The sequence below is a fragment of the Wolffia australiana genome, chromosome 10 (assembly GCF_029677425.1).
Source record: "Wolffia australiana isolate 7733 chromosome 10, ASM2967742v1".
Classification (NCBI taxonomy): domain Eukaryota; kingdom Viridiplantae; phylum Streptophyta; class Magnoliopsida; order Alismatales; family Araceae; genus Wolffia; species Wolffia australiana.
In genome coordinates, this window is record NC_135844.1 from 6,457,826 (window position 1) to 6,470,000 (window position 12,175).

The following is a 12,175-nucleotide window of genomic DNA, read 5'->3' on the forward strand; positions in this document are numbered from 1 at the left end:
CAATCATCATATTCTCATCCTACCAGGAAAAAACTTCCATGATCAGACAATCATTATTAATAACAATGATTCACCCTTTAATTTAGTCATCATATTTTCAAATGATACCAAACAGGACGTGACAAAAAAAACATGCACATGATTTTCACTTGAAGCAAAAAAGGTATGTCTAGCCATTATCTCATCATTATGATAAAATGACTGTGAAAATTATATCATAGTGTCCCAACACAGAATTGAGAAGCTAAATTTCCCTCTGTGACAGAGCCTTTTTAGCTCAAACATCTAGGCAAAAAAATATTTGATCAACATTAAAAAAAATCAACTCTTAATAATAAAATATTTGATACCTTTTTAAAGATAATAATTAAATGTATCTAAATTATCTTTCAGTAATCTACACATATAATCTTGGCGTACAAACTAGTTAAATTTTGTTTGAATATGGACCAGGTGAAAACTGAAAACTCTCAATCTAAAAGATATGTAAAGTAAGATAGGAATATATAGAGTAAGATAAATAAATTATGATGCTTATTTATGCTGATCAAGATGAACAAATTCCTTCTCAATAAGTAAATTTCCATACTTCTACAAATAAGTACACAAAGAAAATGCAAATTGTGTAAGATCATATATAACACGTGCATTACCCAATTCTATAATAAGAACCTCATCCAAGTATACTGTTTTATCAATGACCATGAATATCCACACATAGAGCTCTCGTATATTTACTATAGGATGGTGATACTCTCTTCTCAATTATTACCTCTGACATTCCAATAAGTGCAAGGAAAGTTAATTTCCAACTCATAAAGACTTTGTGCTTCCTTGACACCCATGGTATATAAAAAATGTTACTACTTATATTTTTTGATTTATTTCAGTATTTAAAGCAATTCATTAGAGTTGATATGTTAGTTCAAGAGGTTTTAATACATTATCAAAAAAATTCATCAAATATGAAAGTATATTTATTTAAAAATAATAAAAATCATACAAAAATATAAAAAATATATTCAAGGGTGAGTACATCAAAGGTTTTTCAAGATTAATTTCACATAGGGTTTGGCCAAGTTATAATGTTTATAAGAATTTTAAAGGGGAAAACTCACGGATGAGTTGAGATTTGCATAAAGATGAGAAAGTAAACAAGAAAACTAAAATATTTCAATCGACTAAAAGTTAAAATGTCGAAAAAAGTAAAAAAAGGGCAGTAAACATGGATTGTAATTGGTCTTAGACCTGTGTAATAATTCAAAAATTGATGATAATATATAAACTAAAAAGTAACCTGTATGATGACGAAAAACCCACTAATACCATAGAAGATATCAATTTGTTATTGATTCATCTTTGTACCAGATCCCTTAATTGAAGCTTACTTTTCTTTCTATTTTGAACGTTATTCCACATTTTCATGTACTGAATGCATTTTTAGATGATTTTAAGTATATTTTTCACATTCAAATCAATAAAAAATATTTGTTAATACTAATTTTTCATATTGATTATGAGTACATGTAGGGTTGGACTGTTCTGGCAGTCCCAATTTATTGCAAAGGCCTAAACTTAAAAAATTGTCCAGTCCAGCCCTTTTCTTTTCCAATCCAACTTTGGTCATTATGACTAGTTAATGTTAAAATCTAAGTAGAAAAGTTAAAGTTGGCAAGGAAATATCCTGAGAAATTGGAAGCAGGGAGCTGGTTCAGCTTAGTTAGAGATGAGGTATTCAAATCTCACTTCCCTCTAGAGAACATAAAGGAATATAGAACAATTGGAGGGGTCTTCATAAAAATACAGAGTGTATTAAAGTTTTTCATCCAAAACATGAAGCAAAAAACAACCAAGCCAATAAAAGATAAAAGAATCTCCCTACCTGTTGGCCAAACAAAATATATGAAATATGATGTTTTCCCCGGTTTAAACAAGAACCAATCAGTGTTAGAGTTTTATATTAAACCTTGTCCATATGGTTTTGATAAATTCAAGAATCATATGATGTGAACATAAAGATAGAATTAAATATGATCCAATCACATTTGTGCCTCTCACACTGTTAATTAATTTTTTAATAATATTGGCTAGCATCACATCTCATTAAGATAGAGAGACTAAAATATTGATAATGATGTGGCCATATATATCTGAATTAACATCAATTAAGCTCCATCTATTTTGAAGATGAGACTTTGATTCACAACCTTTTCAGGCATCAGACAACAGAACACTGGCAATATGTTCATGATACAATATCTACTTTTACTTAGTGGATATTATAACATTGTAATAAGTTGATGATGCTTCTATTGGGTCAGAACTAAATAGTGTTAGTTTGGGTGCATTGATAATCTCAAGTTTAGGGTTAAAATTTGTCGTTGGTAATTGAGATTATTCAATAAAAATATATTTGACTATACTTGAAAATACTTAGTTAGTGATGAGTACGGATCATCTCCACAAGGAATGATGATTAAGGAATTACTTTCTTAAACTAGTGATGATCAATGACTGGATCGACAAAAACACGATTCAAGGGTATGAGCTAGTGATATCGATTAAGAAGTACTTAATTTATATGTTAATTGAACTTAAATAAAATAGTAAGTGATTGTGACGGACACGATGATGAATTACATTATGAACGAGGATAGTGGTTGGATGTATAGTGGTACGATGGCAAGGATAGCTCAGACGAGAGAATGGGGACGTAAGTGTAGTGATAAATGAAACGTTGATAAAAAAACTATAACTATGATAACGATGATGTTGGGAGAGAAACAACGTAAGGCGAAGACATTTACCTTAGATCCTTACGTTTTGCTAGGATCACGGCGATTTGTGAGTGCCGGTAAGCTCCCCCTCTTCTCTTATGTCTCTTCCCACACGCCCAAGACACCAAGAACACACTTGATGGATCTCAAAACTCACTATCTTTCAATCAGCCCACAAAAGTAGGAAGCAAGTTCAAGATGATTTTTACAATGGTCCATGCCTCTATTTATAGATCAGAGGGTATGGATAGAAAGAGGAGGGGAAGATAAAAAGTTATGGCCGTTGGAAGTTGAAGCAATCCTAGCCTTTAATTTCTTCTCTCTCCTCATCAATGTCATCGGTTTCGTTCCTGTTAAGAAGTCAAAGCACTTGGTATTCTGTGGTTTTTCGTATTCCCTGGCTTTGCGCATTCCGTGCCAGGTGTACATGACAAAATGACAAAAAACAAAGAAAAAATCTCTTTCTCGACACTGATGTGGCGGTGCATCTACACGGCACATCACCCTATGTCATAAAAAAGCCAAAATACCTACAATTTCATATTAAATAAAATAAAATGCCAAAAAATACTTATAGATATATATTTTGACTCAAAAAATTATATATTTCCAAATTTAATGCCAAACTATTCCAGAAAAATCATATTTTGTCTCAAATATTATAGTCTTATAGAATCTAATTGTTACAAAAATCCCAAAAATGTAGAAAATTCAGAAAATCATTCCAAAAATAGATTTAATCATTTTAAGCTTGATAACATGCAAATATGAGTGATAATGCAAGTAAACATGTAAATGTGATAATATAAGGTACTAAAAATCCATGTTATCATGCCTCAAGAAGTTCATAAACATGATTGAGAGGTCAAGATAGGATCATCTAATTTTGGTGTAAGAGATGACATCTCAAGATAGACGATGTGATGAAGTCATTGGCTAAGGTAGTAAAATATCAAAGAAGAGTTCTCCGATGGTTTCCAAGCGCATCAGTGCTAACTCATATGACTGATTAGGGTTTGACAATTGACCGTACCCTAAGCCATCCTAGGAGCATCAAGTAGATGTGGGACTATACATACATGGTAACCGATGATGAACAGGTTCCATGAGTGAGTTGATATATACTCCTTTGTATCTTCTAGAGCATGAGGTGTAGCTTGGCACCCCACGTGTTGGAGACTCAACCTATAGATTGGGTTAAATAGATCTGACATTAATTAATTAATATGATGGTATAATTAATTAATTTGTATTGAGTCGTTGGAGCCGTGAACTAGACTGACACGTAGACTTAGAGGGTCACACACAAATGGTCTTTGGATATCAGAATATATACTTAAGTTTAAGGGGTTTTATGAAAATATCCACTTAGTATAAATAGGGGAAGGATCTCAATAAACTCACCAAGGCCAGAATTGTTCAGAGGCCTTCCCCCTTTTCTCCCTTCTCCCCATGAGTCCTCTCCATTCCCAATGTGATCGAGATAACATAATGATGATGATAGAGGTTGAAGAGAGCTCGTCACTATGGAGGAGATTCCACGTGCTGAGGATTGCATGGATACATCTAGATGATGCACACTTGAACAAATCCACATGACTCACTTGAGGATTAAAGGAATCACATATGCAATCCATGTAGAGGTTATTCATTTCGTTGATTTAATGATGTCGTTACAATTCCATCAGTCTTTGTTGAAAATTGTATTGAGTTCTTTATCCAGATACAGGCCTTTGAAACCCAACATGATACATAAGACCAAGGCTTTCAATTGACTGAGAACATCCCTAAGACAAGGCTATGATTGTGAATGACTATAGCGGTATACATCTTTGTGGCCTTGTGAATGTCATCTAAATCATCTATATTAGTAGTGCATGCACTATGATCTCCATCACAAACTACAATGACATCCACAGCCTGAGGGGAAGGTAGAATCACTATGATACGCAAGGGCCATTAATTAGCTTGGACAACAATGTTCAACATCATAGTCACAAATGAGACATGTTGATCCACTATGACATGGTCATTTACCTCCTTGAAATCCTTTTCAAGTAGTGTTATCATCTACCCATTGCTTGAGGCATTGTTTGTGGTGATAGCTGTTGGATTCTATTGCTTTCATTGAAGACTGGAATACTATTATCCATACAATAAAAGCTAAAATTGACCCTAAATTAATCTATAAATTATGACACATATCATAGTTTATACTTTTTCCGCCAAGACTTGCTCCATTGGAGATTGTTCCGAAACCATTTATTTGTCTGACTAATAGAAGTATCCACTATACCAAGGTGCTCTTGTGTTTCCTCTTCTTCTCCTACTCTTCTTGAAGCTTTTCTAGATCTTCTCACTATGTAGGCACTCTTCTTGATTGGATAGAGAAATGAGAAGGAAGATATGGGGAAAGGAGTTCCCAGCTATAACTGAGCTGGATGTCTAAATGGATGCTCCTCCCATAATTATAATTTATTTTAATTTTTCATAAAATAACTGTGAGTAAAATATATCCATCAATACCCTTATAATCTTATACCCCAAACTGTGTATCCTTCTAGTTAATAATTTTTCAAGTTTCATTGGAATATGAATATTTAGAACACATGCTTGAAGACAAGTGATCTCCATATTATTATCTCATCATAATTCATTTCTGGACCATGTATTGATGGATGTTATTGTAATCACCTCACATGTAATATACTGAATATATCGTACTAATGAACAATGAATGAGATGTGGAATGTGTGATTGGCTTGCCTCCCACATATATTTCCATCATACGAGTCTCTAATGGAATGAGTGAAGAATGAAACAAAGAAGAAAGGGGAGATGCCTACATTTGGCTAGTATGGGCCACTAAAATGTGCACCACCTTTTCTCGGCCCATGTATCAATCTAGTTAATAACTTTAATGGCCTAATACCATTTATTGACTCACCTTATTAATTAAACATATCAACAAATATGTTAACTAATTATGGATCAATTTAACCTAATCAATATGTAAAGTTTGAGCCCGTTGGGTGCTAAGCTACACCTCGTGCTCTAAAATGTACATGGTAATGTTTGAACTCTCTAATGGAACCTTTATGGTGAATGTATATTCTGTCATCTACGTGAGACTCTTAAATAACTTAAGAGTATACTTTGATACCGAACCTTAATGTCTTTAAGTTATTATTGATGTATAACAGTAATCATCGGATAACTTTTTCTATAATATCCTCAACACCCTTTCTAGGGAACACTTCCTTGAATTTATCTCCTCCTATATTGGGGTGGATGATCACTTTTTGATCATTCAATCACCTTTGTCTAGAATAATATCTCCAAGCTAAGATTTATTTAAATCCCAGTTTAGAGACTCATAATCCTTAGTCAAAACATGTCCTTCGTATAAAAGATCCTTTGATCTTAACCATTAAGTAGGATATAAATTAATAGTAGTGTATAAAAGATCTTTTGATCTTAACCATTAAGTAGGATATAAATCACTGGTAGTATATAAATAATCCCATGATCTTAACCAAAGTAGAATATAAATTAATAGAAGTATAAAAAAGATCCTTTGATCTTAACCATTAAGTAGGATATAAATCACTGGTAGTATATGAAAATTCATCTTAACCAAAGTAGGATATAAATTACTTGTAGTATATAAAAAACCCTACGATCTCAAACAAAGTAGGATATAAATTACTGGTAGCATATAAAAAATCCCATGACCTTAACCAAATTAGATTATAAATTACTGGTAGTATATAAAAAATCCCATGATCTCAACCAAAGTAGGATATACATTACTGGTAGTATATAAAAAATCCGATGATCTTAACCAAAGTAGATTATAAATTACTGGTACTATATAAAAAATCTTATGATCTAAACCAAAGTAGGATATAAATTACTGGTAGTATATAAAAAATCCCATGATCTTAATGATAAGCCAAAAATAGGGGTCAATTTTACTAAATTTTAATCCATTGTCGTTGTCAATTTCAGCTTATACAATAAATTTTATAAAACCTTACTTAAGATGTATAATGATAAGTAGAGGTATCGTCCAAAGGAAGCTAGTAAGGAATCCAATTTGATGATCTGCTTGAGTAATTTGACCCTAATTAGAGTTAATTTGATCTTCAATGAAGATCCAATCAACCTAATTAGACAAGAAATGTAGAAAGGGGGGTAGAAGAGATGAGATGAGTAGAAGAAATAAGGGGCTCTAATTTGAATTAATTGATCCAATTGAAAGGATCAAAGAGTTCAATTAGAGAGATTGAGAAGAAGATTTTGATTTTTTTTGGTTGATTCTGTAGATTTGATAATTCAGGAAAAAAAACTACTCTACTGAATATTGGAATGGGAAATTCAATCTCCTATAAAGTTGAATAACCCTTCAATGTTGTTTTTAATAGTTTTCTTGAAATGCACTTGAATAACCAGTTAAATCTTTCAATTACTCCTCGCAATCCTAGTCAGGGCTTGTACATGCCACTCAAGCCAAACAATTTAGAAGTTCAGACAGAAATTAAGAAGAACGATTAAGAGATTCAACTAATAACATCCAAAATACACCAAAAAATTCAAATACAATGAAGGAAAAAGTACCAAACAAGTTGATCCAAGCTGGAGCTCCTCTCTGTCTTGTAGCTGTGATAGAGAACCATCAAGAATGAGCTCCCCCTCTTGAAATTTAGCTTTTATACTTAGGTTACATGATAAAAATTACCATTTTACCCCTGTTTAGTAATTAATTTTTATCTATCAATATAGGCTTGATCTGAATGATCCAACCGTAAGATAGAAATAGGGGATCAAGACGAGGAAATCCATAAAAAAATCATCTCAATCGGACTTCAAGATCAAAAGTTATTAATAAATGAATTTAAATCCAATGGCTTGAATTGGTTTAAAATTCATTTATTTATTCATTTCTTTTTTTTAACATGCCAAGATGTGTCGCCCTCTCATTGGCGGGTGCATTTTGAATTCTCTTTTTTGCAGAAAAGTCCTTTAGAAAGCCTGGACTTGTTGCTGAACGCCGCCCAAAAGTAATTGTGAATATGCCCCTTGCGCATTCTCTCTCCTCTGATTTTTTCCTAAAAACCATTAAAAAAATAAGTAATTGCAATAAAACCCTGTAACTGTTTAAATAATAGCTTTACGCCTGCATACACAACCGAGAGCTGTTTTTGAGGGCATAATTGTAACTGAAATTTACGACAAGCCCCTCAAAGTTTGAAAATAGCTTTAATACTCATTTTCACCTTATAAATATATCCTTCTCTTAATAAAAAATGCATTTCTTCCTCAAATAAATCTCATAAAAATCCATTAACATCCTAAAAAAATCCTAGAAAATTCAGTAATTCATCTCCATACTATTAAATCTTGAAATTAAATATTAAACCTGCCATTTTCATTTAAACATAATTATTTCAAGCTCAAATAAATCCCTTAAAATTCATAAAATTAACAGAAAATTAGGATAAAATTAGAAATCACTTGAAAACAGTATTTTCATGTAAATATATGATAACAAACCCTTTTAATCTAGTTAAATGCATTAAATTGTGCAAAATCACTTGAAATAAAAACCGAAATTAGGGTGTTATCACTTAACCAAAGTAGGATATAAATTATTTGTAGTATACAAAAAATCTTATGAACTTAACCAAAGTAGGATATAAATTACGGGTAGTATATAAAAAATCCCACGACCTTAACCAAAGTAGATTATAAATTACTGGTAGTATACAAAAAATCTTATGAACTTAACCAAAGTAGGATATAAATACGGGTAGTATATAAAAAATCCCATGACCTTAACCAAAGTAGATTATAAATTACTGGTAGTATATAAAAAATCCTATGATCTCAACCAAAGTAGGATATACATTACTGGCAGTATATAAAAAATCCCATGATCTTAACCAAAGTAGATTATAAATTACTGGTACTATATAAAAAATCCTATGATCTAAACCAAAGTAGGATATAAATTATTAGTAGTATATAGAAAATCCTGTGATCTTAACCAAAGTAGGATATAAATTACTGGTAGTATATAAAAATTCCCATGATCTTAACCAAAGTAGGATATAAATTACTGGTAGTATATAAAAAATCCTATGACCTTAACAAAAGTAGGATATAAATTACTGGTATTATATAAAAAATCCCACGATATCAACCAAAGTAGGATATAAATTACTGGTAGTATATAAAAAATATCATGCTCTTGACCAAAGTAGAATATAAACTAATAGTAGTCTATAAAAGATCCTTTGATCTTAACCAAAGTAGGATATAAATTACGGGTAGTATATAAAAAATCCCATGACCTTAACCAAAGTAGGATATAAATTACGGGTAGTATATAAAAAATCCCATGACCCTAACAAAAGTAGGATATAAATTACTGGTATTATAATAAAAAATCCCATGATATTAACCAAAGTAGGATATAAATTTCTGGGAGTAGGTTTCTATATGTTCTTGTGGGGTAGAGTATATTAGAGGGGAGATGGAGTGATCAGGAAGAAATGGAGGCATCGATCGTTCCATCGGAGGAGCAGCAGCGAGATCTGATCGACTCCTTCTGCTCGATCGCGTCTTCCTCCCCCGCCGAAGCGAAGTTCTTCCTCGAGAGTCATCTCTGGCGGCTCGAAGACGCCGTTCAATCCTTTTTTGAGGATTCCGAGCCCGTTCTCGAGGACCCATCGGTCGATTTCGCCGCGCCGAGGCGCCCCCGTCGGATCGAAGAAGAAGAGGAAGACAAGGACGACGAGGAAGACGAGGATTACCTGCCCCCTGAGGAGAATCGTGCAAATTTGGGTTCTTCCGGCCCGGCTAGGGTTTCTCGGATGGCGTCGTCTTCTGGGAGTGGAAGGCCGTCGAAGGGTTCGGGAGGGAAGCCCGCCGGGCGTATTCGGACTTTGGCTGATTTGAATCGGCGGCCTGCTTCTGGGTCGGATTCGGAAGATTCCGACGGGCCGATGGAGTATTTCACTGGCGGTGAGAAAAGGTATGATTGTGGGTCTGATTTTTTCATCTTTTTGTGTGATTGAGGTTTAGAAATTTTTTGGAGGTTAATGGAAATCTGCTGTTGATTTGGTAACTCTTGAGATTTCTTCAAGCTCTTAGAGAAGAATTTCATTGATTTGGTAGCTTTTGGAGAGCTTTCAGGGCTTATCGCCCTGCCTCTTGAGATTTCTTAGAAATCTTTGAGAAGAATTTCATTGATTCAGTTACTTTTGGAGAGCTTTCAGGGCTTATTGCCTTGCCTCTTGAGATTTCTTAGAACTCGTTGAGAAGAATTTCATTGATATGGTAACCTTTGGAGAGCTTTCAGGCCTTATTGCCTTGCCTCTTGAGATTTCTTAGAACTCGTTGAGAAGAATTTCATTGATATGGTAACTTTTGGAGAGCTTTCAGGGCTTATTGCCCTGCCTCTTGAGATTTCTTAGAATTCTTTGAGAAGAATTTCATTGATTCAGTTTCTTTTGGAGAGCTTTCATTGCCCTTGCCTCTAGAGATTTCTTAGAACTCTTTGAGAAGAATTTCATTGATTCAGTTTCTTTTGGAGAGCTTTCAGGGCTTATTGCCCTGCCTCTTGAGATTTCTTAGAAATCTTTGAGAAGAATTTCATTGATTCAGTTACTTTTGGAAAGCTTTCATTGATTTATTGATTATGTTACTATTGAACTTCATTGCCTCTTGAGATTTGTTTAAACTCTAGAAGAGTTTCATTGATTTGGTAACTTTTGGAGAGCTTTCAGGGCTTATTCCCCCGCCTCTTGAGATTTCTTAGAACTCTTTGAGAAGAATTTCATTGATTCAGTTACTTTTGGAAAGCTTTCATTGATTTATTGATTATGTTACTATTGAACATCATTGCCTCTTGAGATTTGTTTAAACTCTAGAAGAGTTTCATTGATTTGGTAACTTTTGGAGAGCTTTCAGGGCTTATTGCCTTGCCTCTTGAGATTTATTAGAACTCTTTGAGAAGAATTATTGATTCAGTTACTTTTGGAAAGCTTTCATTGATTTATTGATTCAGTTACTTTTGAACTTCTTTGCCTCTTGAGATTTGTTTAGACTCTAGAAGTGTTTCATTGATTTGGTAACTTTTGGAGAGCTTTCAGGGAGCATTGCCCTGCCTCTTGAGACATCTTAGAGTAGAATTTCATTTGAGACGAGTGCTGTTCTTCTACCGTCCTGCTTTTTAACATGATCTTCGAGGTGGGCTTTGAAGTTGAGTTAGATTTTGGTGATAGTTTAGTGGGTGAAGAGTGACCAAGCTGGGAACGTTGAAATTTTCCTCTTACTTTACAGAGTCTTATTCATTTACGGAGTAGTATAGGAATGACGCTTGTTGACTGAGTGAACATGCGCCTAGTTGTCAGGTTTTTGGAAAGATGATTATCATTCACCTTCTCTCTGATACCGTTGTTTGGAAATTCCCCTTGGATCCACCATGAGAAAAAAATAATTCTATTTTCTGCGTATTTCTGATGGATGTCAGCTACTTTCATCATCAAAATCCGAATGAATTATCAGTCACTCTTTAATTTTTCCATTAATTTTCTCTTAAATGACTATAGTACGACAAAATGTCACACAGATGCTTTCCTATACTGTTAAATACTCTCTTTGTACGTCTGTTGATCAAATCCCATTTGGAGGGAGAGGGTAACGGGCATAACCATTTCTTAGATCAGTAAGGGTATTAATAACCCTGAATGTAGTAGATGACTTCTATTATGAAGTCTTCTTTTTGTCTTGGAGTGACAGGAGAATGATGACGAATCTTCATCGTCCGCACTAGTCTTCCCGGCGAGGATGATGTCAACGGCATTGTCATTGTTATTGTCTCTCATCCATGGATAGGATGACGATTATGAGAGATGATGAATAAATTTTCACTTTCATAATCATCCTATCTGCAGATGAGATGATTCCTGCCAATAATGATGGATTTTTGGACGACAATATCGTTTTATCCTGACCTTTCCTATCCTGCATCCCATGCATGGAGTTGAGAACCTTAACGGCCAAAAGAGGAGAGAATCACCCCACCTATGACCTATAACATCTAGTCCTGCAAGATGCGGGATGGGGTGGGACATGGAACCTTGGGACCATCCTTTTGCCCCATTTCAAGATGTAGCAAACTTGCTAATTTTATCATGTTGCATTCCTACCTTGTAATCTAGTATTACATTTTTCCCTCATTGAATTTATATGTGTATACTTGACCTAATTTACTTTTTTTTTTTTCTGTTCGTGTTGTGGAAATGTTACAGTGGAATGATGGTTCAAGACCCGTCGAAAGGCAATGCGGATGTTGAATCGATATTTGAGCAAGCTAGGCAGATGGGAGC

The 12,175-nt window shown here is 33.9% G+C and overlaps 1 protein-coding gene across 1 annotated transcript in view; it reads left to right on the forward strand.

Moving 5' to 3' along the window:
• The first annotated feature begins 9,284 nt into the window (after positions 1 to 9,284).
• LOC144708395 (plant UBX domain-containing protein 4-like) overlaps positions 9,285 to 12,175 on the forward strand; it is a 5,441-nt gene continuing 2,550 nt past the window's right edge. Inside the window, exons 1-2 of the mRNA XM_078581692.1 lie at positions 9,285 to 9,816; positions 12,098 to 12,175. The exon at positions 12,098 to 12,175 is cut by the window's right edge and continues 208 nt beyond it. Of these exons, the coding sequence (XP_078437818.1) occupies positions 9,335 to 9,816; positions 12,098 to 12,175 (560 nt within the window). The 5' untranslated portion in view covers positions 9,285 to 9,334. The remainder of the gene's footprint in view (positions 9,817 to 12,097) is intronic.